General features: G+C 47.2%; 1 protein-coding gene across 10 annotated transcripts in view; it reads left to right on the forward strand.

Moving 5' to 3' along the window:
- HDAC5 (histone deacetylase 5) overlaps positions 1–26,816 on the forward strand; it is a 2,156,790-nt gene that overhangs the window by 1,442,524 nt on the left and 687,450 nt on the right. For all 10 annotated transcript variants that reach the window (XM_069634322.1, XM_069634324.1, XM_069634323.1 and 7 more), the window contains one exon: positions 6,231–6,453. In XM_069634322.1, the coding sequence (XP_069490423.1) occupies positions 6,231–6,453 (223 nt within the window). The remainder of the gene's footprint in view (positions 1–6,230; positions 6,454–26,816) is intronic.

Genomic DNA, 26,816 nt, shown 5'->3' on the forward strand with positions numbered 1-26,816 from the left:
GTAAGCATATTGGCCAGGACATTCTCCAGCCATTCCCCTATCCTAGTGACTTTCCAGCTGGATGGGCTCCATAGACCCCGTACCAATTGGCTCTTTAAGTCTCAGGCGTTACTAGATATTGCCTTTGAAACCAATCTCCCGGACCATGTCCAGCTTTACTAGGAGACCAATGAGCGGTCAGTATCCTCACTAGGTACACCATGGGAGGCATTCAAGGTCTATAATCGTGGGATTGCAATGGCCACAGAGTTTGGAATTCTCAGGGCTATCCTGCAAGATACAAAAAAAGTGAAAACTCGCTCCACCACTTGCAACACCAACAGTCTGCCCAGTTTCCCTCTGCCATGCATTCACTAGTCAGAGAAGCGTTGGACGCATTCAGGGCCCACGTGGAGAGAGAACTGAGGTTCCTGGATGCCCCAGCGACAGCGAGACGCTATGAGGAGGGTGAGCAACAAGGTAGGCTACTGGCTCGTGTAGTCCGCCTGTCGAATGGGAGCATTTGTATTCCACTCATTAAAGACCGTTCCGGTGACCCAGTGCACACACTGACTGAGGTCAAAGTCTGAGACCTTCTATACAGATTTACACACAAATAGACACTTAATTGTTAAATGTATAAAGCGCACTGGCAGCCCAGAGGCATCAAGGCACTGTTACAGGCAATGTGTCTTAGTTACAGAGGTACATACATTGCTACAGGTTACAATCAGCGTAGCAGAGGTAAGATGCATAGGTACTTTACGTTGTTGTAGTTACATGAGGCATTTACAGTTACAATCATCACATTGAGAACAGTGGGTACCCTGTAAAGGGGTGATGGCAGGTTCAGACGAACAGCATAGTTTTAATTGCTTTGCGGAAAGGCTAGGTGGGATGCTATTCCTCTGAGGTGGGGTGGTAGGGAGTTCCATTGGGTAGCATCAATGAAAGGGAAGCTTGCCGGCTGACATCAATTGATTCCTCGACCATCTCACAGAATTCTCCCCTGAGTCTGCAGCTCAACTGGATCTCCCAATCTCCCTGCAGGATATTGCTTTACCTAGCAGTACAACTTCTGACACTGGCAGCCTTACAGCTGAATTCTACAAACATTTTGTGGTTCCCTATCTTCTTAGGGTTTGGTCGAGGCTCTGGAGTTGCCAACGCTTCCCACTACCATGAGAGAAGCAGTCATCACTGTCCTCGTTAAGTTCAACAGACCTGTTTAGGACTGCAGCTCCTACCACCCTCTTTCATTAATATACTCTGATGTCAAGATCTTCTCTAAAATGTTGGCTACGTGCTTGACACCATACATGCCTAGCATAATTCATCCTGACCAGTCAGGTTTTATACCTGTGCGCTTCACCGTACTCAATTTGCGTTGCTTCTTCAATATCCTTGCACAGATAAATCTGGAAACTCGGCAGTGGTAGCCACACTTGGCATATAATAGGCCTTCATCGTGGTTTCGTGGCAATTCATGTATGCCATTTTGGAATTTTTTTCAGCTGGCCCCAATTTTCACATCAGCTTCTGCTTTACATGTCACAGTTGGCAAGAGTTACTTCAAACTGGATGCTCTCATCTCCACTTAAATTGCCTGGGGCACGTGTCGGGGCTGCCCTCTCTCGCCTGTGTTATTTGCCATAACCATAGAACCACTGGCAGATTTCATTAGGCATAAACACAGAGGCATTTGGATGACCCGTGAACCTGAAATCATATCCCTTTATGCAGAGGATGCAATAGTTTACGTGAGGGACCCGCAGATCCACTTGGCCCCGATTAGGCGTGATGTCAGAAATTTTCCCCCAAATTGACACTGTAACCAAACCACACAACTTAATCGGCTTCTCTTGGGCTCCATCCGAAATGAGATACCGACGGATTGTAATGTCTAGACAACATGCCACCTTATTTGCCCGCAACTATGCTGAATACTCCAATAGCCCATAGGCGCCCCTCTGCGAGAACGAACACGGCTAAATGACCTGTTCTTTGGGAAGGTACCCACTCGAGAGTCCGCAGCCACACTTTAGCTAACTGTACCTTTCACAGAAGGGAAATAACCATTTGCATATCAGTCTTTGTCCCGCCCACATGGGCAGTCCAGCACCGAAATGCTAAAACAAAAAAGATTGCAACAGTCTCCTCACTCTGCCTCCTCTTGGTCTCACAGCCCCCTCCCTCCAGGTCTGATCTCAATCTTCTAACCCATAAAAAAAACATTCCTGTCCTCCTTAAATTCCCCTTCCTCTTCCAATGATTGGCAGCCTCTCCCCAGACAATCTAATTGGTTTATTTCCCCAGGACCGCAGGCTACAGGGATGGACTTCTTCCAAAGTGGCTTAAGCTCCGCCTGCCTCTCTGCTAAGGGTGGCTGAACCCATGCCACAGAGATCCAAGAGACCAGGGTTTAGACTCCCATCCCATAAACCCCCCTCCATGTTGAAAGGCGGTAGACTGCCATGATACCATTTATCAGCCTCCCACTGCAGCTTCCCCACCTCTCTGCGGGAGCCGCAGACACTTCTCTTGCTCGAGCTCCAGTGTTCTCCTGCTGCACGTCCTCGATCCACCAGTCACGCTCCTGTAGCATAGCTCCAGGAGCATCAGGCTGCATCCCAGAGACCGTGGGATACTTCATGGCGCCTCTGCCCTGGCCGCCAGCCTTTCGAGGGAGAGAGGGAGCGACCTCTGGCAATCTTCCCCGTCAGACGGAAAGGTAGGTTATATCTTAAAATAATCTTCGGTCTTTTCTCCCTCGTACATTTGGATTGCAGGCTTTCAACCCCGATCTGTATCTGGCTACTGCCTGCAACTCCTCGGTCATGTAAGGGAGGGATAGCAATTGAGGTCCTCATGACTGAGCCATGCTCACTCCACAAGGTTAACCCTGCACTTTTTTTCCTCCTTCCTGACAAGGCCAGAAAACTGGCCTTGTCACAAGACATGCATAGCTTGAGGGGGATGGCTCTTAGCAGGAGGCTTGCCATCAAGAATTGCCAGATGACTTGGGCAGGTTCCGTCAAGTCACTATCAAGAGGTGTGTGGTTCTACCTTTTTCAGTGTACGTTTTCCCTATATTGTACTCTTTATAACATGGAGTATGTTTATTATTAACCACCCATCTATTATTTTCAAAGTGTATACATGGCAACACATTTAACCCCAAATGGGGCAAATGCTTCTTTGATAACATTTTTTTCCGGGGTTCTGCCCTTGTCTGTTCATGGCCTTTATAAGTGAATGTTGACTTTGGAGTTCAATGTTATTATGTGTTTTTCTTGGAAAAACTGCAGCTAAAAGCAGCATTTCGATTCAAATTTGCATACCTAGCCTCTGCTTGTCCTCTTGCACTGGGCGAAATTCCTTGGGGCAGGCGTAGGCATTTTTGGTTAAGTCTCAGGAAATGGTAGGTTTCTGTAATGCTTCTGAGTGCCTTTCTTGATGTAATGTTAGGATTATGCTCGGACATAAAAAATTATGTGCATTTAATAGGAACCAATTCTTTTTCTGCCAATAATAGCACTCGCAATATATTTTAGAGCCAGTATAATTATGTAAACAAGCTCCATTCCTAGCATATGTATGCAAACAGCTCGATAGTGGGTGAAAAAAACATTGTACTCCTGTGCAATGTTTTGTAAATGCAGTGAAATCCTGCTTCCCTGACTGACCTCACATTTCAGATGTCCATCCTTGACGTGTTTTCCTTTTCAGTTTTGACCCAAATGCTTTTGTTTTGTTTATCAAAATCCCTCTTGCTTCCAACATGGATGCTATGTATATTTGGCAGCAAACCGTGGGGCTTTAAGGTAACATATGTGTCAAATTAAATTCACAATGGCACAATAAATGTCGAAGCATGAATAAGTGACCCTTCTGATTCATATCCTTGTAAATGATAAACATGGCCTCAGTTAGAACCCTGACGTGAACTATTACTAGTATAGAGTTTAGTACATTATGAAAACTGTCTAAATTAAACTGCTTTTGAGCAAAATGGGATGGCAAATTAGTAATTTCCTAATTTTTAGTCGAATGTCTGTTTCCTCCCCTTCTACCCCACCCACCCCCTCCCCCATCCTCCTACCCCTATTTTGACCTGCGCCTGGGACATGCTATAACCTAATATTTATGATGTGTGCCAGACATACCCAGAATATTTAAGAGGTGATTTAATGAGTTTTCCAATGTTTTTGTATTGAAACCAGATTTTGTTTGTTTTCTCAGAAGTACATTTCACATAGCTGCCAATTTAATGTGCAGCCTACCCTTAGAAACAGCGGCTAAGCAATATCACTGCTGCAAATGAACATCTCCCTGTACATGCGAGGGACATTATATATGTAAAGTGCAACACTAAAATCCCATTCCCAACAGAAAGACATGGTACCACAACAGAGAGATTGGGGATAGAACAAGACATCGAAAAGAAATTGTTTTTCACACATATAGCTCTGTAAATCTGCTCCGAATCTCATAACTCTTTATTTGGCCTTTTAGTCGTTCTTTCCTCAAACTTTCCCAGCCTTCTCATATCATCCAGCCAATCTAACACACTGGGCTTTTTCCATGGCTTCCAAGTTGTTCAGTGACTACCAGCATTACTCTGAACATCTATTTATGCTGGCCAGTCGCCTGGTCAGCTATAGCCCCCAGCAATTGGAGCACGGATGTCTCTTCTGAGTGAGTGACTGACCTGCCAATACTAAATCTCTCCTGTTAAGTCCCCTGCCCCCAGAGAGCCTGCACTATGGGGAAATCCTATAATGTGTACAGCATAAAGGTACCCTCTCAACCACAGCCCCTGACATCTATAGAGGTCTAACAGTCACAGGGCTCACATCGAATTAGTCCTCTCCAAACAATAACAATGCATCCTTTATAAAAAAAATATGAACATTGTAGCTGGAGGCATAGTAAAGGTTTGGGGTATATAGAGTTTTTATTTTAAAGTGATACCAAAATGTTTGATGTCTAACCAGTACAAGTAACGCATCACACCACCCCTTTCCCTAATCTTCCAACTTGTAGATGCCTGTTTTGTTCCTCATGGGTTACAAGGTATCTATGAAACAGACAGACAGACTGTGAGAGAGGTGGCATTGGGAGCTAGAGAAATGGGACTTGCTGCAAATGGATAGGTGGAGTGCAGGGTCTCGGTTTGTTTTACTTTATAATGCCTATTCTTCCTTCTCCTGACTAATCGACACCCTCTACAATCTCCTAGCATCTCACACGAGCCACCCACAAGTGGCCACCACAGGCCTAGCCGTTATCACATAAAAACGAACCGAGCCAGAACTAAGCTCCCCTCTTTAGCCCTATTGGACTCTGCCATGTCAGCACTAACCAGACCCAAAGCTATCTTGTGCATCAGATCTTGTACTTTCCCCTCTGGATAACATACGCCTATGTTTCTTGCGCCAAAATCCATAGAAAGCAGATTGGCACTCAGGAACCCGGTACTTCTGGCTTTCACCTGTCAACATCACAGGTTTTGAATCTGCCTTTTCCACTGTCCCACTTATGAACCCCATCCCCTATTCTCTTAGAGAGCCAAGTGCAGCGAGGCCACCAGTAGTTGCAGGCAGACACTATACTATACAATACTACTTATATTACATTTGCATATTACCCATTCTAGTAGTTGGAGTGCAACCATGTCATCCTTTTGATATTTCTTTGCAAAGACTATTGATCCAATGCTATAATAATAGACCAGCTTGCTCAACCTTTCACCTCCTTCTACAATTTGCATGTTTTCCTTTGTAATGGTGTTTTCTTTTTTTTTTCCTATGAGACAGTTGCTTAGAATATTCAATTCCTGCAATCAACGATTGCAATACTACCTTTTTAGCAAACTGGTTGGGTGAGACATGACTGTTGACTTAACACTTGCCTGTGTTGCCCGTTACTTTAGCCTTTCCCAGATTTTAGCACCTTTTCTAAAATTCCATTTCAAGTAGACAGAAGGGAATTGTGGAGTGGTAGGGTTGAGCCAAATAGGTCTTCGTTCTAGAGTGTTGTTTTTCTCTGCTTTCTTCCTCACACATCCTGTAGGAGGACAGAAGGAAGAGCTTTAACCACTGTGCCATGTTTTCGAATTAGTGAGAATAGTTATTCTGCAGTTTCTCAAAAGAAAGTATGCTCTTGGGCTAAAGCAATGAGATGGAATAGTCTTTGTAAAAAGATTTCTTCAACCTCTTGTCTTTTTCTTCTTTTGCTTCCTTCCCCAGGCGTCTGCCAAAATCTCCTCGCAGCAAGAGGCAGAGAGACAAGCCATCCAGTCATTGCGGCAAGGAGGAGCTCTGACGGGCAAGTTCATGAGCACGTCGTCGCTGCCTGGGTGTGTTCCGGCAGTGGCATTGGAGGGGGATGTGAATAGCCATGGGCATCCGTCTCTCTTACAGCATGTGCTGTTACTGGAGCAAGCCCGACAGCAAAATACTCTTATTGCAGGTAAGTTGATGGAATAGAAAAAATGTGCGTCACTGATCTGGGGGACATCTACATGTCAGAATATACCAATTGCAGGAGAGTTGTGGGAGCTGCAAATAAGGGAAAAATAGATGCATGAATGCAGGGATATTGATGTTCCCAAATGTTACCTTGCCACCTTAAAAATGGTGAATAATGACCCACCCCCCCTTTTGCAATAGTTCCTTTCTATTTCTTGTTTTAGTGTGGAGTAGCTCTGCAGCCTGGGATTCGCTCCCCAGGATGCCTTGTGAAGTGGGACACATCTCACCTCGCATCAACAGGCCGAAGACATTACAAAATAATGAAGTGAGATGTCAAATTCATTAAAAAAATCGATTTACATTCTGTAAGTGTGCAGAAGTGAGACTCTGACATGGAGGGGTCATAGTGCTTGCTATAAACATTTATTTAAGGGTAAAAGGAAGTGAAAACCCCTATCTTTCCCCAACTCTAAGAGGGGTTTCCCTGCCGCAACTGAAATAACTAGTGTTGGAATGTCCAAAGCAAAGTGTCAAAGTCCTAACTCTGCCCATTACACACTAAGCTAACTAAATCAAGAGATGTCGTCTTGAACCCCGAGGAATGACTCACTTCCCCTGGATAAAAGGCAGTTGTTTTCTTGGTAAGATTTTCCCAATATGGTTTCCGCCACTCCTTTGTTGTAGGGTGGAGTGTCTCCCTTTCCCCAGCCTTCCTCTGGCTTACAACGTATTTCCTTGGGGTCCCAGACCCTAGTTGCAGATTTGGCTTCCTCTCACTGTATACTGCACTGAAGAACAGCCGGAATGCACTCCCCCAGCTCTAGTGGGTCCCTGACCCTGGTGTGGAGACCTGGTTCCCTATTACCAGGTAATGCGATGAAGAATAGTCTTGTCAGCCTTCTCCAGCTGTAGGGGGAGTGCTTGACCCTGGTGTGCAGACCTTGTTTGCTCTCGCCAGTGTAAGGAAAGGCTTGGTATCATCAATGAAGACCCACACAAATAAGACACAGTTCAAGGGTGTCTATTGAATTTTAAAGGGTTGGTTAAACGCCTATCTAAACCTAAATCTAAGGATGAGAACAAACTACAACCATCAAATATTAATAACGCAGTCCTAGTCGAGTCTGTCAAAATAAAAGGGCCTATGCTAATAAACCTATTGGCAATTCTTACTTTTAAATACAAAATGGTGTGGGACAGTAGTGTATGCATAAAAGGAAAAGTGTTCAAGAAACAATGTCTTGATAGTTAAGCACTTAGCCTTCCTTCCCCATGCTCTCACCACGGGGCAAGGCAGCACGCTTGAACCTCTTTCACACTCTGACTTCCTCGCCACGAGGACAGAGTCCAGTGGTTCAGCTGGTCTCGCACCACTCTGGCAAAGCCTTTAAGAAACAAAAAGGATTCTCAAAAGAAACGTCTCTTGTCAAAACATAGGCTTCTTCCACCTTGAAACAAAGTTGACTTTACTTGTCAAAACACAAAGTATTATCTTCTTTCTCAGACACTGCTGGTACTTGTAGTTACTTTTGTTACTCATAGAGTTGATTATCTCAGTATCGGGACCTTCTATGCCAAAGTCTATTTGCCGTTCAAAGTCTCTTCCGGGCTCAGATCCATTTTGACACCAGAACCGAAGACGTTCAACTGTGCACGAGATTTTGCCTGACCTGTCGCAGGAACATTTCGATTTGCAATTCTTTACAACTCTTTTTAACTTTCACTTTTGCCACTTCTCAGCTGGATGGGCACACATGCGGTGCCAGACCACTCTGTGCTCTATTGGACTACAAGTCGCAGAATGCACATTCAAGGTTTTGTTCCCACTTCGCCAGTTACAGACACTTTTGGGATTTACATAAAGTTCTTGACACAACATATTAGCCCGTTTTAGCTTCCCTTGAGTCACAGGGTCTTCATCTTTTACCCTCAGTGATGAGGTGTTTTCGGGTCTTCAATGGAGATTCACTTGAGTTTAGGATGCCATCACCTGCCCCTCGACTACCTGGGTTTCTGGAACTGACCCAGGGATTAAGCACAGATTTAAACACTACCAGAAAAGTGTAGCTGGAGTTTTGGTTATCTGGGGCACGGCTCCCCTGCCACACTGTAGCCCCTTTGTACTTGCAGGCTTCAGTCTCTTGGCAGTCCGTCCGCCTCTTCTGGATTCCCAAGCTTCTCCCAGCTGCTGGCATCTCCTTCTGGTCTTCACGGTTCCTTCAGCGTCCCCAGCTTGCTCCGAGTGTGCCTGGATGGCTGACCTTTTATACTCTTCGAAAGAGTTGATTGGAGTCAGGTGTCAGTAGTTGTCCCTCCCTGCCTGACCTCATTATCGGGACAACATGGAGACTGCCTATAGGAATCCATTGACCATTGATTCTTCTGGGTAATACTCATGACTCCCATCTGCCTCTTCTTTGTCCCGGTAGTTGGACTTCTAGAATGGAAGTAGGGATTTTGGGAGTTGTAGGTTTTCCTAGAGATCAATGAAAAACCATGTAGGTTTTTTCAGGATGAAGGGGGTAAATGTTTGTGATGGGTAAATTAATTTTCTATTGGGTTTTAATTTCCCTGGTTGTTTTCTCCTTTTTCTTACAGAAAGGTACTGAGGTATAATGGGACTCCGCTGACAGTATCCATTGACAACTGAGAGGATGTCGGGTAGGGGTGTATCGGAACGGGAGGAATACCATATCTCGCCCGAGGGTATGTCCCCTAGGACCCACTGCTCAGGTGATCCTCCCTCGCTCGTCTGCCCCCAGTGTTGACATCCAAGAGCGATGGCCCTCCCCTGGCCACTTGAACAAAGGATCCACAGGAATAGCCTGGCAGAAACACCTCAGGTTTCTCACACCAGGTACTGTAATGAAGAAGAGTAGCGTGGATGCACTTCTCCAGCATGGGGTCTGGCATGGATTCACATGCTCATGAACATTCCCCGTCGTCAGGCTGGGAATCCTCGGTAAAGAAAAAATCAGTATCAGTTTTGTTTCTGATCTGTCTTTCGTAGTAGTAACCAAGCACTGATCTCTGCGTCATACTGACCACAGCCAATGACTGCCCTCTACCTAAGCCCCGCCTCTGGCAGCCATCTTCAGATTTTTATCGCACGTTCAAGTGTTGGGATCCTTGTGCTGTTGGGATCCTTGTGCTATTGCTCTCGAGCGTTAGTGCTATTTTTTCACGTTTTTTCTCAAAAACGTCTATTTTTCGGTCAAAAGAGCCTCAAGCTCCACCGTTTCTTCATCCGATCAACGGGGACCCGTGTCGGATTCGTCTACGCCCCTCAAGGGTGAAGATTTCGTCGAGCCACGCTTTTGGAGGACTCCAGAAGTTTCTCAGGCCCATCTCGGACATGGCCCAGGACAAGGGAAGCTCGACGCCCGGAAAGCTGTTCAGGGTCTGCCCTGGATGCCAGCTTCAGAATGTCTTTAAGGAGGACGAACACTCCCTTTGTCTTTACTGCCTACATGAGGCATATGTCGGAGCGGACCATGAAGGACCGCCATCAACGTCTCGCCAACTGGCTGGAAGGGAAGAGCCCGTCAGGCGAGAAGAAGAAGTCGTCCGTGCGGTCTTCTAAGACATTTGAGGACACCCCGGCGACAGGGGTCCAACACAAGGCCAAGCACCGCGAGTCCGCTGGCACCGGGAGCGCCGAACGGTTGGGCTCTACGGGCGCCAGGCAGGGCGCATCCTCCTCGGCACCATCAACCACGAGCCAACGCTCTGGTTCGGGTAAGAGGAAGGCCGAGCACCCGGCGAAGCTCCTGGAGAGACCCCGGTCGAGCTCGAAGGCCCCCATCGGAGGGGGAGCGAGGCAGTGACCCTCCCCCCAAGGAGAAGGGGGTGAGCGCACCTAAGGTGGTGAAAGCCTTAATCCATCCGGCCAAGGCATCTATCGAGACAGTCGCGGCGGCCCTGGCTCAGACTGTGGAGGCTACACCAGTGGTGGCGACCTCGGGGCTCAGAGTCTCCCTGCCACCGCGGAGGGAGTCCTCTTTTATGCCCATCGACAGGACCCCTGTGAAACCTCCGACGGAGAAGAAAAAGGGGGGCAGGAAGTCATCGTGGATTCGGCCTCAACCTCTGAGGAAGAGCTGATCGAAGTCTTAAGCCACGCCGTTGGCGTGGAAGAAGACCAGCCTGTCGGGAGGGACCCCGACGTAGGAGACGACGATAACGTCGAGGGTGCCGACGGGACCCCTGACCGCCCGTCGGACTACCCTCAACCAGTGCCGCAAGACAACTCGGCGGCCATTTTGTTGGCTATACAGTCCTTATGCTCGGAGATAAGGACGAGACTGCCGTTACCACCAGCGGAGGAACCGCTCCCGACGGGGGACCCGGAGCCAGGCCCTTCTGGGAGCCCTCCCCCTAAGAGAAGATGGATTCTTCCTCCAACTCCTTTTCAGCCATCGTGCCCTGTTCAGCCATCCTCCCCGTCCACGACTTGTGGGGATGATACGGGGACTGACACGGCCGCGATGGTTACAGACGACGAGGTTTACGCCGAGGATCTGCCATCGTCACCTCCCATCCGGGCTTCCCCGCCCGACAAGATTGGATCGTTTCACTCCATGATCGCCAGGGCATCCGAGCTTTTCCAGCTCTGCCCGGAAGAGAAAAAGGAAGGTTTCCTTTATCAACGGCGCGAGGCCAAGAGGAAGACGGTCCTCTCTGTGCCTCTACTGGATGATATTTGGGATGAGGGCCTCGCCCTCCTCAAGAACCCATCCACGACACCGGCTAGAAGGGATCGGTACGAGAAGTACCGGGTCCTGGACGCGGCCCCCTTGTGCCTTCGGGCACAGCCAACCCCGGACTCGGTCGTCTCCGCGGCGGCCAGGAAGAAAGCGGGGGGGGCGCGGCCTCTACGTCGACCTCCCCGCCGGACGGTGAGGGAAAGAAATTAGATACGATGGGACGCAGAGTCATCTCGTCTGCAGCGACGCCGATTAAGACGGCCAACGCCTTGGCTATCGTAGCCCGCTACGACAGGGAGTTGTGGTACAAACTGGCCCCCCTGCTGGACTTCCTACCGGATGACAAGAGGGCGGAAGCTCTAGAGATCTTGCAGGAAGGAGAGGTGGCGTCGGACCACGCCATTACGATTGCAACGGACATCGCTGACACTGGATTTCGCCAGCTGGGCAACGGCGTGTGCCTTAGGCGGCGTGGATGGCTCAAGGCTACTGACTTCCGTCAGGACGTGCAGACCAGAGTCTTGGACATGCCGTTCGACGGAAACAACCTGTTTGGGAAAACAGTGGACGATTCCCTTCAAGCCATCAAGGCAGACACGGAGACGGCCCGGGCTCTTGGGGTTCTCCAGCAACGGCGGCCGCCCTTTCGGAGCGGCGGAGGCAAACAGGGTGCCTCCAAAGGTTCCGGCGGCGGATTTTCCACCTACCGTCAAGCGGCCCATTCGTCGTCGCAGGAAGCTTACAGGGGATGAGGCAAGTCAGGCGGACCCCACCGTCGTCGCCAAGGAGGACAAGGCGGCAAAGCCTCATCGAAGCAGGACTGAACCGGCCGTGGGGTCGGGCCCCCACCGAAGCACCCCGGTGGGAGGCCGGCTGGCAAGCTTCGTCAGCGTGTGGGAGTCCATCTCCACCGACCGTTGAGTGCTGGACGCCCTAGCTCAGGGTCATGCGCTCGAGTTTCTAAAGAGGTGCCCGCGCGTCCCCCCTGTGGCCAGGAAAGAACATCACGTCCCTCAACTTCTCTGGAGGTAAAGGCGATGCTCAAGAAGGGCGCCATCGAGCTCGTCCCAAAGAGGCTTCGGGGCTCCGGAGTTTACTCAAGATACTTCCTCGTGAAGAAGAAGACGGGAGGATGGCGTCCCATCCTGGACCTACGACGACTGAACAAATTCATCAAGGCACAGAAGTTCCGGATGGTCACCCTCCAACACGTCCTGGGTCAGCTGGAGGAGGGCGATTTCCTGTCGTCGTTGGATTTGGAGGATGCTTACTTCCATATTCCCATCCTAAAGGGACACCGAAAGTTTCTCAGGTTCGTGGTCCAAGGGCGTCACTACCAGTTCAGAGCCCTTCCCTTCGGACTGAGGTCGGCACCCAGGGTGTTCACCAAGTGCCTCGCACCGGTGGCGGCGCAGCTGCGCGAGTGGGAACTACGACAGGATCTAGTGGACCGCCTCTTCCGACGGTGGGGCACACCCCAGATCGATCTGTTCGCGACGGCGACGAACTCCAAGTGCCAGAGGTTCACCAGCAGGTTTTCCCAGCCGAGGAGCTTGGGCGATGCTTTCTCGTTCCCCTGGGAGGGCCTGTTTCTATACGCGTTCCCTCCATTGCCATTGCTGATCCGGCTCATCAACCAGCTCAAGAGGTCACGGTGCAGGATGATCCTCGTCGCACCTGCGTGGCCGAGGCAGATATGGTTCCCGGACCTTCTGGACTTGTCAGCGTCCCCGTCAATCAAGCTGCCAGGGGACGCGGATCTTCTCTCCAGGGAAGGAGGCGCCATCCTCCATCACGACCCGAAGTCGCTGAGCTTGCAGGCCTGGCTCCTGCAGTGTTAGAGTTTGGAGGATACGACATACCGGCCGACTGCAGAGAGGTTCTTGCAAAGGCCAGGGCGTCCTCAACTCTTAAATGCTACGGACACAAATGGAAGAGGTTCTCTGTCTGGTGCCACGCACAGAAGATTAACCCTCTACGGATTACGGCTCCCCAAGTACTGCCGTACCTACTGACGCTGGCCAAAGCTGGACTGGCGCACGCGTCCATCAAGATTCATCTTGCTGCGATCTCCCGATACACCAGAACCACGGGGCGGACGTCTTTGTGGTCTCATCGTCTGGTGAAAGAGTTCATGAAGGGACTGTTCAGATCGTTCCCGCTGGTGAAGGCTCCGGCCCCGGCGTGGGAGCTCAACGTGGTGCTGACCAAGCTCATGGGTCCTCCGTTCGAGCCTCTGCACTCGGCTCCGTTGAAGTTCGTTTCGTGGAAAACAGCATTTCTTGTGGCCATCACCTCCGCACGACGGGTGGGAGAGATCCAGGCCCTTTCCTGCAAGGCCCCGTACTTGACTTTTCACGACACAAGGGTAGTGCTCAGGACGCACACCTCCTTCATGCCCAAGGTGCCGTCGGACTTCCACCTCAACGAACCCTTGGTGTTGCCTGTTTTCTTCCCGTCGCCTTCGTCGCCGGCTGAAAGGACTTTGCACTCGCTGGATGTGGCTAGAGCGCTGAAGTTCTACGTGGACCGCACAAAGTGTTTTCGGAAGACGTCACAATTCTTTGTTAACTTCGGACCTGTCAATCAGGGGAAGGCTCTCTCGAAGGCTTCCATTTCCAGATGGCGCTCAGGCTGTATCATGTACTGTCATCGGTTGGCAAACCGACCGCTGCCTGGCCGTCCGAGAGCCCATTCCACCAGAGCGATGCAGCTACCACGGCGTTCCTATCTGGTGTGCCCTTGCTGGACATCTGCAGGGCTGCTATGTGGAGGTCGACGCACACCTTCACGAAATTCTACTGCGTCGATCGGGATTCCAGGGAGGAGTCCAGGGTCGGCCAAGCAGTGCTGCGCAACCTGTTCGCCTAAGGTGAGCCTGGTGAGGAGGTAAGAATTGCTTAATGTTGAGTTTGATGTAATGCTTAATATTGAGCCTTTGCCACCTCCCGTGGTTGTGCATGTGTGTACTGCTATGTATTCTTTATTCATGGGCATGTGAATCCATGCCAGACCCCATGCTGGAGAAGGAACAAGTTACTTACCTGTAACTGTTGTTCTCCAGCATGGGTCTGGCATAGATTCACATGCGAACCCTCCCGCCTACCCCTCTGCGGCTCTTCACTTGGTCATACTGCCACTTCACGTGCTACCAAATCTGAAGATGGCTGCCAGAGGCGGGACTTAGGTAGAGGGCAGTCATTGGCTGTGGTCAGTATGACGCAGAGATCAGTGATTGGTTACTACTACGAAAGACAGATCAGAAACGAAACTGATACTGATTTTTTCTTTACCGAGGATTCCCAGCCTGACGACGGGGAATATTCATGAGCATGTGAATCCATGCCAGACCCATGCTGGAGAACAACAGTTACAGGTAAGTAACTTGTTCCATCTAAAGCTGTAGTGGGTCCCTGACACTGGTGTGTAGTGCTGCCCTCCGCCCCCCGTCTCATCAGGTACTGCAATGGAAAAGAGTAGCCGCGATGCACTACCCAAACTGTAGTTGGTCCCTGGTCCCCTGTGGTGTGCAGTCCTGGTCCCCTCTCACCAGGTACTGCAACGAAGAAGGGTTGCCTGGATGCACTTCCCAGGCTGTAGTGGGTCATACAGTCTTGGTTCACTAAACTGCCAAGTGCTGTATGGACTTATATTAACTTCCAATTCTCTTTATTTGGGTGCAAGTCCAAAACTCGCAAGTCCGGATTTAGTTTTCCTTTCTGTGGATTTGCTTTATACTCCTGCCAAGCCTTAGTACAAATCCATGTACCTCTTTGCTCCCACTGCTTTGGGATCCCAAACCCTCCTTTCCCAGCCTTCCGATTCAAGCAACCACCTCTTTGAGCCTTCATAGCCTTTGTGGCTACTCACATATCTTGTGGTGTAGTTTGTGCGATTATTGGCTGCCTTGAGGTAGCTGGGCTCGTTCACAGGACTCCGGTAACTACCCAGAGATTTCTTCGCTCTGCGGCGGCTCTGTAGTCTTCTTTCTTTCTGGGACAGCGTGGTCTTACCCTCTCACGCTTCCCGGGTCTCTGGTGTTGCCAGAGTATTATTCCGCCTGTGGGCCGTGCGGCTCTCACGTCCTGGACCGGCCTCGGACTCTCTCTCCCTTTTCTCAGCATCCTGGTTAGCACTCGCCTGCACGTTGTGCTCGTCCTGTCTCTTGGTTCCTCCTAGCAGGGCCTGACGACCTGTCGAGTCCTCCTTCAGTTGTTATCTTGTTTCTTCCACTCAATTGTTGTGAACCACTATACTGATAAAAGTGGCTCCAATGGTTATTTGGTATTGCTGTGCACTTTCTCCTCGTCTCAGTACTGAGTGAGTGCTGATGTGGTAACTCACTAAGACTAGGATGGGAGAGGAATGAGGTGAAGGAAAGGTGGGGGGTAACAGTGGGTTCTAGGGTCATGTGATTGGTGGAAATATTGCATTCTCCCGATGTGGTAGTCACTGGTCCCAAAGGGGGTTTACCCTCCCATGAGATCCACCTGCTGAGTACTATCCCCAGGGGGCCTATCGGCTAGCGGCCTCATCTCCCTGGCCTCATGGGAAAGGGCTCTATCTAGGGGAGAAGGGATGACATCCGAGGATTTGTTACAATTCTTTAAAATACCATTGTCCTTAATACAATCCTCCAGACACTAACTACCCTACCACACCATTGTCACTCTGTCCTCTGTGTAGTATGTTATTACACTTGAACATGTTTTACAAATGTAGAAAGCTTTCACCTAGTTCACACACTTACCTCTGTACATGTAAAGGATTGTTGACTGCTACCGATAGCTTTACAATGTTTCCTTCTGATACGACAGGGTGCTTTTAGCTGTATATGGTAGGCTAAATTTGCCCATAGAGAATCATTGCTCTACCAGATGGTATGAAATGCCCTTTGAAATAAATTAGGTGCATGGCATTTAGGAGCCCACTTTGTTTCTGTTCAAGTAAATCAACCCATTGGTGTTGGTAATCTCTACGGATTGTCATTTCTGTATTCTGGTCCGTGGACCGGTCTATTCTCTTTTGTATTCTAGGAAATGGAGTTCCCAGGTCTGAGACTGCAGAGGCTCTGCTTTAGGTCAAGTTAAAGCATCTCTGTGGGGACAGTGAGCCAGGGCCCTCATCCACTCTCCAGGAGGCACACCAGGTAGTGGTTGGACCACCCAAGTCTCTAGTGGCTTGCTTCTCCCACATGTTAAAGGGGAAGTGCGCTCAAAGCTTGTATTGTCCCGAGTGTTCGGGCATGTGTTTTTAAGCATACTATGATCGATCGTGAAAAAATCTCCCATGCATATTACCTTAGTTTTTCTCACTTTTAAACATGTGAAAACAACTGGTTGGGTGTGGCCATCTTGTGCTAATCTTATCAGTTGAGCTATCGCATTAACTTAAAGGATGAATACAGAATGCCCGCCCCTGAAGCTGACATCAGTATTCCACACAATATGCTCTCACCTATTTACATGACGTTGGTGGGCAGCATAGCCAAAAGCGCCCAGTCATCACCCACATCATAACACCAGTTAACGCATATCCCAGAAGATCAACACACACATCCACTCATAGCGCGTCCCAGTGTCGGATTTGCAAACAATATTTTTTAAGAAAACATCATTAATCTGCAATGTAACTAGTAATTTTATTTATCAAAGAAAGCTCCCAAAACCACATCATCATGATCCACTGATTGTGATCAACAACCAATTGTTGTCTCCTTAGGTTACAGCAGCAAAACTTTATAATGACGGACATGGTGTTCCTTTCGGGAGAAGATGTGGATTTGACGCACCTTCATTCACAGCGCTTGGGCATCAGCTTCTTGCTACACCGTAAACGATGACAGGTTGCTCCTTATCGCTGGCACCACCAAAGGGTATATCGGTTCCTGTCTGTCGTCCCACATGACGTTGATGCTAAAAGATCCATTTAGGCATATCTGCCATTGTTGATTGAGAATCCATCCCACGGTATCGGGAAACTATGGCATTCACAAAACTGTACAATATATCTGCGTAGATAACAGAATAAAAATATATTTTAGTAGCCGTTCTTTATTCAAATGTATCCATTTACCCTGTAATTCTGTACCGGATGAAACCTTATAATGAACACAAACCACACATAATGAACGCACACAGACAACATGGGGCAGTATTTCAGACTACGATGTGCATTAAAGATTAGCGCTGTGAAGTAGGTATAGCCCCCAGTGGGATGGAGAACTGACGGATAAAGGGAACAACAGATGACATTATAACGGAACTGGGAATAGTATCTATCGAAAAGTAAACCAAGTTTCCTCTGAAAATGTTGAGCCACCGGCACATCCACCCAACCCTTACTTTAAGGTGCACAATAATGCAACGTTGATAGCACACCCGGATATTCCATGGGACAAAGTGATTTAGATATCACTAGCCTGCATACAGGTTGTGGTTGCGGGTCGTCGATGAATAATCGTCACAATAAGCTCCAACTAACAAGCCATAAAAATGTCAGTAAGCAATATCTGCCAAAAAAATCAAACCTTTACTCACTCATCTTTAAATTATACACAAATAACAATTATTAGTAGACTTATAAACAAACCGCGAGTTACGCACTTGGTTTTCTAAATATGGCGCAGTATGAATTTAATCAACAGAACAACGTATTGTGTCCACTATATTCGTCAAATGGCTTATTCGCATGTTGCTGAATTGTTCAATATGCATACAGCAAAAATGCCGTTTCTAATCGCAAAAATATTATGGATAGTTGAACTTTGTTTTGGTAGTTCCATTCTCTCAGCGTAATGCATAGTGTTCTCTCCGAACAACAGTTTGTATAAATTTAAACTAAGTGTTTCAGTGTCCACTTTCAATATAGCAACTTATAATTTTTGCTGGTATTCGACACCTTGTGTCCTTCTAGCCTAATGGTTGCTCACTTTTGTTCAAGGTCAAACAACAATAGAAGCTTATTTTCATCCTGTATGCGTTGTAGGTTTCGATTTTGTGAAAGAATTCCACAATAATAAAACAGACCGGACATGACGCGCCAGTGCAAACTGATTAATTTCTTCCATTCCCACAAGCATCAGTCCACAAACTGACCTTCACTCCATGGACAGATGAGCCCAGCTGACTCACGTGGCATTCGAAATACGCCTGAAAAATGTATTAATTGTTGTCTGGCATCCACCAATGCCACGCGATCATGAATACTGTCCTACTGATCACTAGTGCGGGTTATGACCCTATATGTGATGTCATTCATGACGATGCAGCCTTTCAATAGGAAAAATAATTCATTTTGGAGTCTCAACGTTCTCGAAGAGCAGACACCTTTGATGATTTTTTAATTTCGGGAAATGTAACCTTGTTAACCCTGCAAGCTATTTCTTGGCATCTTTGCCGAGAGGGTTGTATTATGTTGTGAGCGTAACAGGGGACAGCCTTCAATTGCACGCCACCCTCTATAATTCATTCATGTCCGTTCAGTCTATCGTTCCCACTGGAGGTAACCCTGTCTATGTTCAAGTGAGACAGGTGAAATTGCGTGCCCATACCAAGTCAGTCTCATTCATGATCCGTCTAGGCCATGTGCCAATCGGCCGTGGGAGTGCATAGTGAAAGCGAGGATGAGCGTTAGGCACTTTTTCTGAGTCGTTCCCTAACTTTCTAATGCGGACCTGAGAAGTGGGTAGCCTTGTGCTCAACATTGCAGTAGTGCGTGAAAGAGCACAATTGCGCTGGTCAAGCAAAAAGCGGTTCTTCTTGGGAAGGCCATTGCAAGTTAGGAAGGTGCCTGAGGCGATGAAGAATTGGTTGCTACTATTCGAGTAGGATGTGCCATTGGCAGAAGATCAGTATTCAAAAGGTGAGAATAGCTGGTGAGCGCAGGCACCTGCTATTCCCCCTATCCGTTGTACTGTGACGCTCAGCAAGAAATCACATAGTGTAATAAACTGGACAATACATTTTTCTGATCTTCTGATACTCATATAATAGGCACGGTATAAACCTATACATTGTGAAGTGGATAACAGTCATTCTAGGGGAGTTGGACCTTGGGGTGTAATATTCAATTACGGTTGCTTTTCGGTTCACAGAGTAGGGGAAGAAATTACTTCAATTTAATTTTGGATAACAGTTCCACTCAAGGTAAGTAAAACAATACTAAAAGCCACTGAAAGGCCGTTGTAACCCAAGATTCCTTTTGTGTCTGCCTAAAATAGACCATGCAAAGCAAAACCCAGTGTTACACTGTATGAGTGATTAAAATTTATGTTGGGAAAACCTAAGGCAGGCTTTATCTGCACAGGCTAACGGCATGTCACGGGAAGCAAAACCCAGTCATACAATTATTCTTACCCGAATTATAAAATCAAAACAACATTATGTGTGGAAGAGGCACAACCAATTCATAGGCAAGCAAAATAACCTTATATGTACTTTCGAGAATAGCATAACATTTCAAAGGTAACTAAACTGTCACCAAAAGGGTTCAAAGGATACTTTCTACCCTTTGCAAACTGTAGTTCTGTCAAGGTTAGCCATGGAACGTTAGAAGTGGTGCACCTAGGACAACCTATCAACAACAGGCACTTATTGCCAAAATTGCACTTATCACCATTGGGATACTCGACGCGTCATTGGTTTTGTCACTTGTGAGGGTCTGTGCTTCCATCAGGGTGCTCTATGAAAACAAAAAAGGACAGGTCAAGCAACAGATTACGAAAACATTATGCCACTTTTAAAGGGCACTATGGAATTGTATTCTAATCGTCATAATTCCTTGATTTATTAGAGGCTCCAGAAAGCAGGGTCAGATGTAGTTTAGTAAAAATTCAATAGAATCTGGTAACTATGGAAACTTTAGTAAGACACATTTTAAGTAAATATACACCGAAAGCTCCAATCCGTTCATGAAATTACCTTTTCCATACCCTACCCTAATTAAATCAAGAGATCATAGAGAATACTTATTTATGCAGACCATCATTCTACATGCCAACAAACACAGCTAATTCATCATCCAGCACTCACCCGAGGCAGCGTGTGTATTAATTTAGTTGGATTTGCATTTGGAATCAACTTACGAAGAATTCTGGGTCAGTGCTTCTTTGTGTACTGAAATTGTTTGTACATATTGTCGGTAAACGGCAGGCTGCAGATGCGGAATCGATTGGCCCTCACGTCCTTAAAGACATTCTATGCTCTACTTTCAATCTCGTCCACTGGAAAACCGCAATATTTAATCCATCTTCTTATTAAATCAATATCCTTTGGGAATTTACGCAGCACTGTGCTCAGACCTTTGGCATGGCTCACAGAAGGGCAACTGTAAACCATACAAGCAGGCATTCTTGAAAAGTCTGTAAGAGCTGTGGAAAAAAAGTCAATAATTTTAAAAAGAATACTGTATGCATGTGATTGATGGAATTATATCACAGCTTTCTATGCAACATTTGTTTTAGTCAAAAACGGAAAACCTATGTAACCTAGTGGAATGAACACAGTGATAACTTTCTTACAGAATTGATTGTTATACCGCAAATCGTAACGTGTTACTCGTCCGTTGAATGTACTTTCATGTATCAAAAGGAAATATGCTTGCAAACATGGACCACAAAATATTCCATTCTATTACAATGGACAGTGATGCAATGTGCTATTTATCGAGAACAAAATACTTGAAACATTAGACAATGGTGAAGTCTTTCAGATAAATGAACATTACAATACTGGGTACTTTAGGTGAAAATAGATAGAAAATGTGAGATCAGCGCTCAATGACTATAGAGAAGTAAATATGTGACCTACCCTTACCTGGACGATCAAACATGCCGATTCAGCAAGCAGGGGAGCAAGTAGACTGGGAACAGGTAGCACAATGATGAGATACCTTGTGAACTTAGAGATGTATTCCTGTTTAATGCCATGGTGTTTTTAAAGGATTAGAAAAGTAAGTATGTATGTGAATGTGTCACGTGTTTGTTGCGGGGTCTTGAAGGGGGGAGTCTTGAGACACTGGGTCTGGGGAGGCCATGTGAACAATGGTCACTGTGCAGAAGATCTCTTTTGAAGTGTACATGGTGTTAGGCACCTTGGCCATTCACACCCTCCCTGCCCGAGCGCATGGCCACAGGTGCGAACTGCCATTGGTACTGGAGGGGGGGGGATGGATGGGCATGAGGCGGGCAGAAAAGGCCTGGAACTCTGATGAAGGCGGACACACTTATGTGGATTGTGGGGGCGGGGTCTTGAAGAGAGGAGTCTGAAGACACTGGGTCTGGGGAGGCCATGTGAACAATGATCACCATGCAGAATATCCCTTTTGAAGTGTACATGGTGTTTGGCACATTTGGCCGTTCACACCCACCCAGTACCGGAGTGGGGTAGAATGGAGTGGGGATGGATTGTCGCGGACGAGGTGAGCCTAAAAGGGCACCAACCATTCTTGTATGTCCCTCATAAACGTGTGAGCATGTTCTGGATTCACTGAAAAATTGAAACTATTCCTATATGGTCATTTGAATTTAATTTAGTTTGGCGTTGTTGATGGCTCAAGAAAACGACAGTTTTATACTTGAGGTTGCAGCACAGTGTGTGAAAATCCCCTGTACCGTCAGCTGTCACTGGGGAATATGGCGCGAATGGCTCCAACGACCCAGGCGGTTATTACTGGCGGGTATTACTCGTTGAACGTGGAATCCAAGCCTCCCATAAAGCCACCATGTAAATGAACGATAGGCCACCAGCCTGTACCACCTGTGGAAGAGAAACATACATACTGTAATTAAATGAACCTGATAAGTGTACAACCCTTACTTGAAAATGCATCCTGTATTCTATGGCATAGTTGCCCGTACAAAAGTTACTTCATGGATAAATTAACTTGGGCTTTGAAGTCTTGACACATTAGAAAAGTGAGCACCCATTCAATCCATAACGTTTTGTGCCACAGAGAAATATGGTTTCTTAGTTAAAAGTGAAAGACACGTAAGCGATGAACACTCTGATTTCCAAAAAGCGCAAGCAATATATTCAATTTGCAGACTACATTAATTTGTCAGTGATCTATCAAAGTTACGGCAATATCAGAGACGAACATGAAATATTAGTCGTCTTAGTGGTCAAAATGACATCACATCTAAGTGCACTTACTTGTTACTGGGATTGCGAGGCCAAACTTTTGCGTGAGGTTCGTAAGCACCATCATAATCCTCAACACAGGCCTTGAGCGGCATGCTGCCTTGAAGTCATGCAGCTCGGTAACGCATAACTGTGTTGCCTCCTTCTGATATGTAGGCCAAGCATCCAGAGTTTTCTTGGCAGCAGCAGTTCTCCACCTCGGTTGGCATGACCTCGCAACGACTGCAGGTACCCCAGGTGGAAACGTCTTGCATGCAACTAGGCTCAGGCTCATGATCCGGTAATTCATCTTCCCAACTATCGTTCAATTTCCCCATCGTTTCTGCATCTTTTTCTTTCAATTACTTCCTCCTCGGAATACTCAGGCTCGTACTGGTAGGGCTGTATTGTTGCCATTAAACGGCACATTTTTAAATAAAACGCAATTAACAATTGAAATCAATAGTAATTCTAGTGTAAGTATCTGTTTGCACAGTATTAGGGAGAATTCTCAGAAATGTGCTAATTCCTCTCTACCTTAGAGACCTACCCCCAGCAACTTTGCTGGAATTTGAGGACTTGAATTTTTACCCTCGAGAGAGTGAGTCCCTTTTTCCCACTCTCTCATGTATTTTAATGTGATTTTAATCTGTGTGTTTCCTCTGGTTGTGGAGTCTGACAAACTCCATAGGCATCATCTTTTACATTGTGTCACATAGCACCTTCAGTGCAGTGACAAAGGGAAGTCTTTCAGATTTTCCCAAGGTTTAAATACCTTCTCTGCGATAAACTACTCTTTCCCAGAGCAGTAAAGTTAAATTGACTTTACTTACATTTGTAACTTTCTAGACCCAGCACACACTATCTTACAATAGGGTGCTGTGAGGGTTACTTAGTATGCCCTTTGTCTAGCTTCTCATATAACATTTTTGTTACTCTTTTCTCTATGAATGGCTGGTGGCAGTGGTTTACTTTTTACTACCATTGAGTGTTTACCGCAGCTGCGTTCACAGCCACGTTAAAGCACCCATGAGTGCCATTTTTGTCAAAATGGCCCTGGTCTTTTTTCATCATTTCTTTGTGGAAAGGTCCTTCTTGAGACTTGCTCTGTGTGCCAAACCAGGTTTGGTCCCTTTGTTAATTTTGCCATCGGTGGGATTCAAGAGTAAAGCCCGCCTCTGGCTCCAGAGTGTCTGGCGGGTGCAGGAAGCGAGGGAGGTGCCCTAAACTCCCTGTGCTTAGTCTCCTAGGAGACAGGAATGCACTCTTAGGTGAGTGGCTGGCTGGCTGTCCGGCAAGGACAGCCACCCTGTTGGGTGACTGACAGCTAGGCTGGAATGAATGGGAGAAACCTGCATAAAAGGCGAGGCCGTTCGGCTTGGAAGGCAGAGTCATCCACTGGATGGAGGAATCCGAAGAAAAACTTGGAAGAAACGCCTGCTGCAACTCCTGGACCGTTTGGTTTGCCCGGTGAAGACCTGCTGCTGTGCTGAAACTCCAAATTCGTATCAACAGAGAAGCCCCTGCAAGGACGACTTCTCCCTTTGGAGTTGATTGGTCCCACCAACTCAAAGTAAGCCAACTGAACATCCTTCTCGGAGCTGGTTGAAATTCCACTGCAGTTGCTGCTGGAACCGAATAACCATGGAGAGGAACACCAGATTGTGTGCATTGCTTTTAAGCTGGCCAAGAGCTCCAGGAAGATCCTCCGGACTCCCAGGAATCGGGACTGACCAAGCATGAGCCCCCTCAACAGAGTGCGGGACCACAGATGCAAGGAAAGCCCATCTCGGCAGCCAGGTACCGCAGTGGTGCTATTTGTGGTAGACGCGAGGAGCTGAAACACTAAAGTGCCACTTCTTTGAAGATTGTCGGTTGCAGTCGGTGACCGTCCGATTGCAGCACAGAAGTCACCAGACGTCCTCCCTCTGTCACAATGCCTGCCCCAGACATCAGGAGCAGACCAGTCTGCCCAGAGTACTGGCACCCATGGGGACCTGTAAGGCCCCAAAGGATTGCCTAAATGCTTCCTGGACTCAGTCCTGGCGCCAGGCTCATATTGCCTTGTCAGGCAAATCGTCATCAAGTGATGAAACCATGCACAGGCCACCTTGGGGCTGTTTGGAGGGATTACTTTATTTAAGGGACTATTTCATTGGGTGTGGTACAGGGACTACTTTACCTGGGAACTACTTCTGGGAGGATATTTAAACTACGCCTGGAGAAAGGAACACGCTTCATGTTATTCTGCACTGCTGCAGCTCCAGTCCAGTCTTCAGCCACGTTCTTCTCGATCCAAACCTGCAGAGGAAGGAAAGGAAAAACAGATCAGAACAAGAGCCTTACCATTCTCCATTGCAATCATCCGGGAGTCGCTGCACCTGCAAGAAAAGGAACACCAGTTACCCGCGCTATACAAGATAGCATAAGGGCCGCATGATACTCACTGATGCCACGTCCGTCCATGCGATCCAGCGAGGCACTCTAACGTGATCGCCGCCCGGAGCAGCCGCATCGGCAAAAGACGAGAAAAGATAACAGGTGAGCTGCGCCTCGCTTAAAGACATTCAATCTCACGCTGCAAGATACTTACCCGAGGCAATATTCACTCGTGGTCTCACGAATCACCATCACACGTACTTCGCTCCAGGGAAGTGACACACCTGCAGAATAAAGAGAGGACAATTGATTAATCACGCAAATGAACAATATTGCATGCTAAGAACTTTTTTTCGCTTGGTGCAAATACTGAATCTTACCTTGGCATTTACTTTGTTTCTCTCGAAGAAGAGACATCTGTCTTTAGCAATTCTGCAAGGAAAAAAACTATAAGGAATGGTACAAGAGTGGAATATAAGACGACCAGAACTCTAAAGCATTGCGTGCTACTTCGGATTGGCATAAGACTTACCTCCGAGTCATTGTTGTCTGGAACTCTGCCATAAGATTACGGGATCAGTGAAGTTAACTGGATACCCAAGTCTCAATGCACCCCTGCATTCAGACGCAGGATGGAGAGCCCATCCTTCTTAACAATAAGGTGAGACACAGTAAAGAGAACACAAGGTGGTTACGGAAGCAGAAGTTAAACCTTCCCCTATCAGTAAGCTAACTTGCCATTTTCGCCACTCTAGGAAAATATTCCTACGTGCCAGACACACGAAACTAAGTGGGCAGGTGCAGTCGCTCATCACTTCACTACGCGTCATGCTGGTGGAGACCGTTGCAGTCCAGCTTCGTTCGGTGCCCCTGTGGAATCCCGCTGAGCCTAACACCCTCTTGTCCCCACGACTGAGGCCCAGGAACACCAGGATCTGCAGAGGTGTACAGGAACAGAAGTCACCTGCTGCACTTTTCTTCAACCTAAAGTACTAAAGTCTGCGAGAACTTACCTCTTGTTGTGCTGCCTTGCTTTTCCTCGTTGGAGAGTTGTCTCGGTTGCTCTTGTAAAGTTGCTTGCAGCTACTCTACCTCACAAGCCTAAACACCTTGTGGCCCTAATATGATTTCTTCTATTCTACAAAGTCTTTTTAAACATTGTGAAATACTTTCTACTTACCTGTGAGAAGTGCTTCAGATCACCTTGACTTTACCTAACTTAACAGTGGCTGTCCTGGCTCCCACAATGACTCTTCTCTCTTGCTTATGTGTTTTGCCTTCCTTCCAGGAAAGGATTAACTGACTTTGCATTGGAGGGTTATTTTGAAAGTACTTACCTGCTTAAGGATAACTGTGTTAATACTTGTTTTTATTCTGACCTCTCTTCTTGGCCACTCCTCAAGGATATTCTAAATGCAACAGGGATATATTAATGTCAACAGCACCCTAGGTGTGTAGGTAGTGCCTGTATGCCATCCCAAATGGGTATTTACTGATTTAGAAAACTAAGAGTGTGTTGCTTTATATTACTCCCTGAAGGCTTATTCTAATTGACTGATGAATACATTAATAATTCTTTAATCAAGAAACCTTTTGTGTAAGAGTTTATTTGAATACTTGTCACTGTGAATCTCTGTGTAACTCCCCTACAGCTCACATTGACCCCTCTTGAGATAAGCCTGGCTACTCGACCACACTACCAACATGTGTAGTACAGACTTCTACCAAAGGTTGGGTTCCTATTGCCAGGAGGTCAGGGTTGTTGTAGTGCACCCAAAGGGTACTGCATACAATCTTGCCTAACACGGGGCTTCGTGCTACGAAGATAGCTGAACAGAGCAGAAACGAGTTACAGGCGATCTAAAAAAAAAAAGTGAAAGGATTGAAAAAGCAACTCTGATGTTGTCTGATGAGAAGGGGTCCGTTTGTACTTGAGGAAAGAGGCGTCCGGCCATTTACATGCAGTGAACGTTGACACGATACATGCATTGGCATTGTGAAAAGAGTGGTGCGCATCTAGTGATGTCAGTTTCTGGGGCGGGCGATCTGTATTCTTGCCACGAGCGCCCTTGAAGTTAATGCAATGGCTCAACGCATAAGATTAGCAGAAGATGGCAGCGCCCAACATGTTGTTTTCGCATGTGTAAAAGTGAGGA

Source organism: Ambystoma mexicanum, chromosome 13, assembly GCF_040938575.1.
Source record: "Ambystoma mexicanum isolate Mex_15411 chromosome 13, UKY_AmexF1_1, whole genome shotgun sequence".
In the NCBI taxonomy this organism is placed as follows: Eukaryota; Metazoa; Chordata; class Amphibia; order Caudata; family Ambystomatidae; genus Ambystoma; species Ambystoma mexicanum.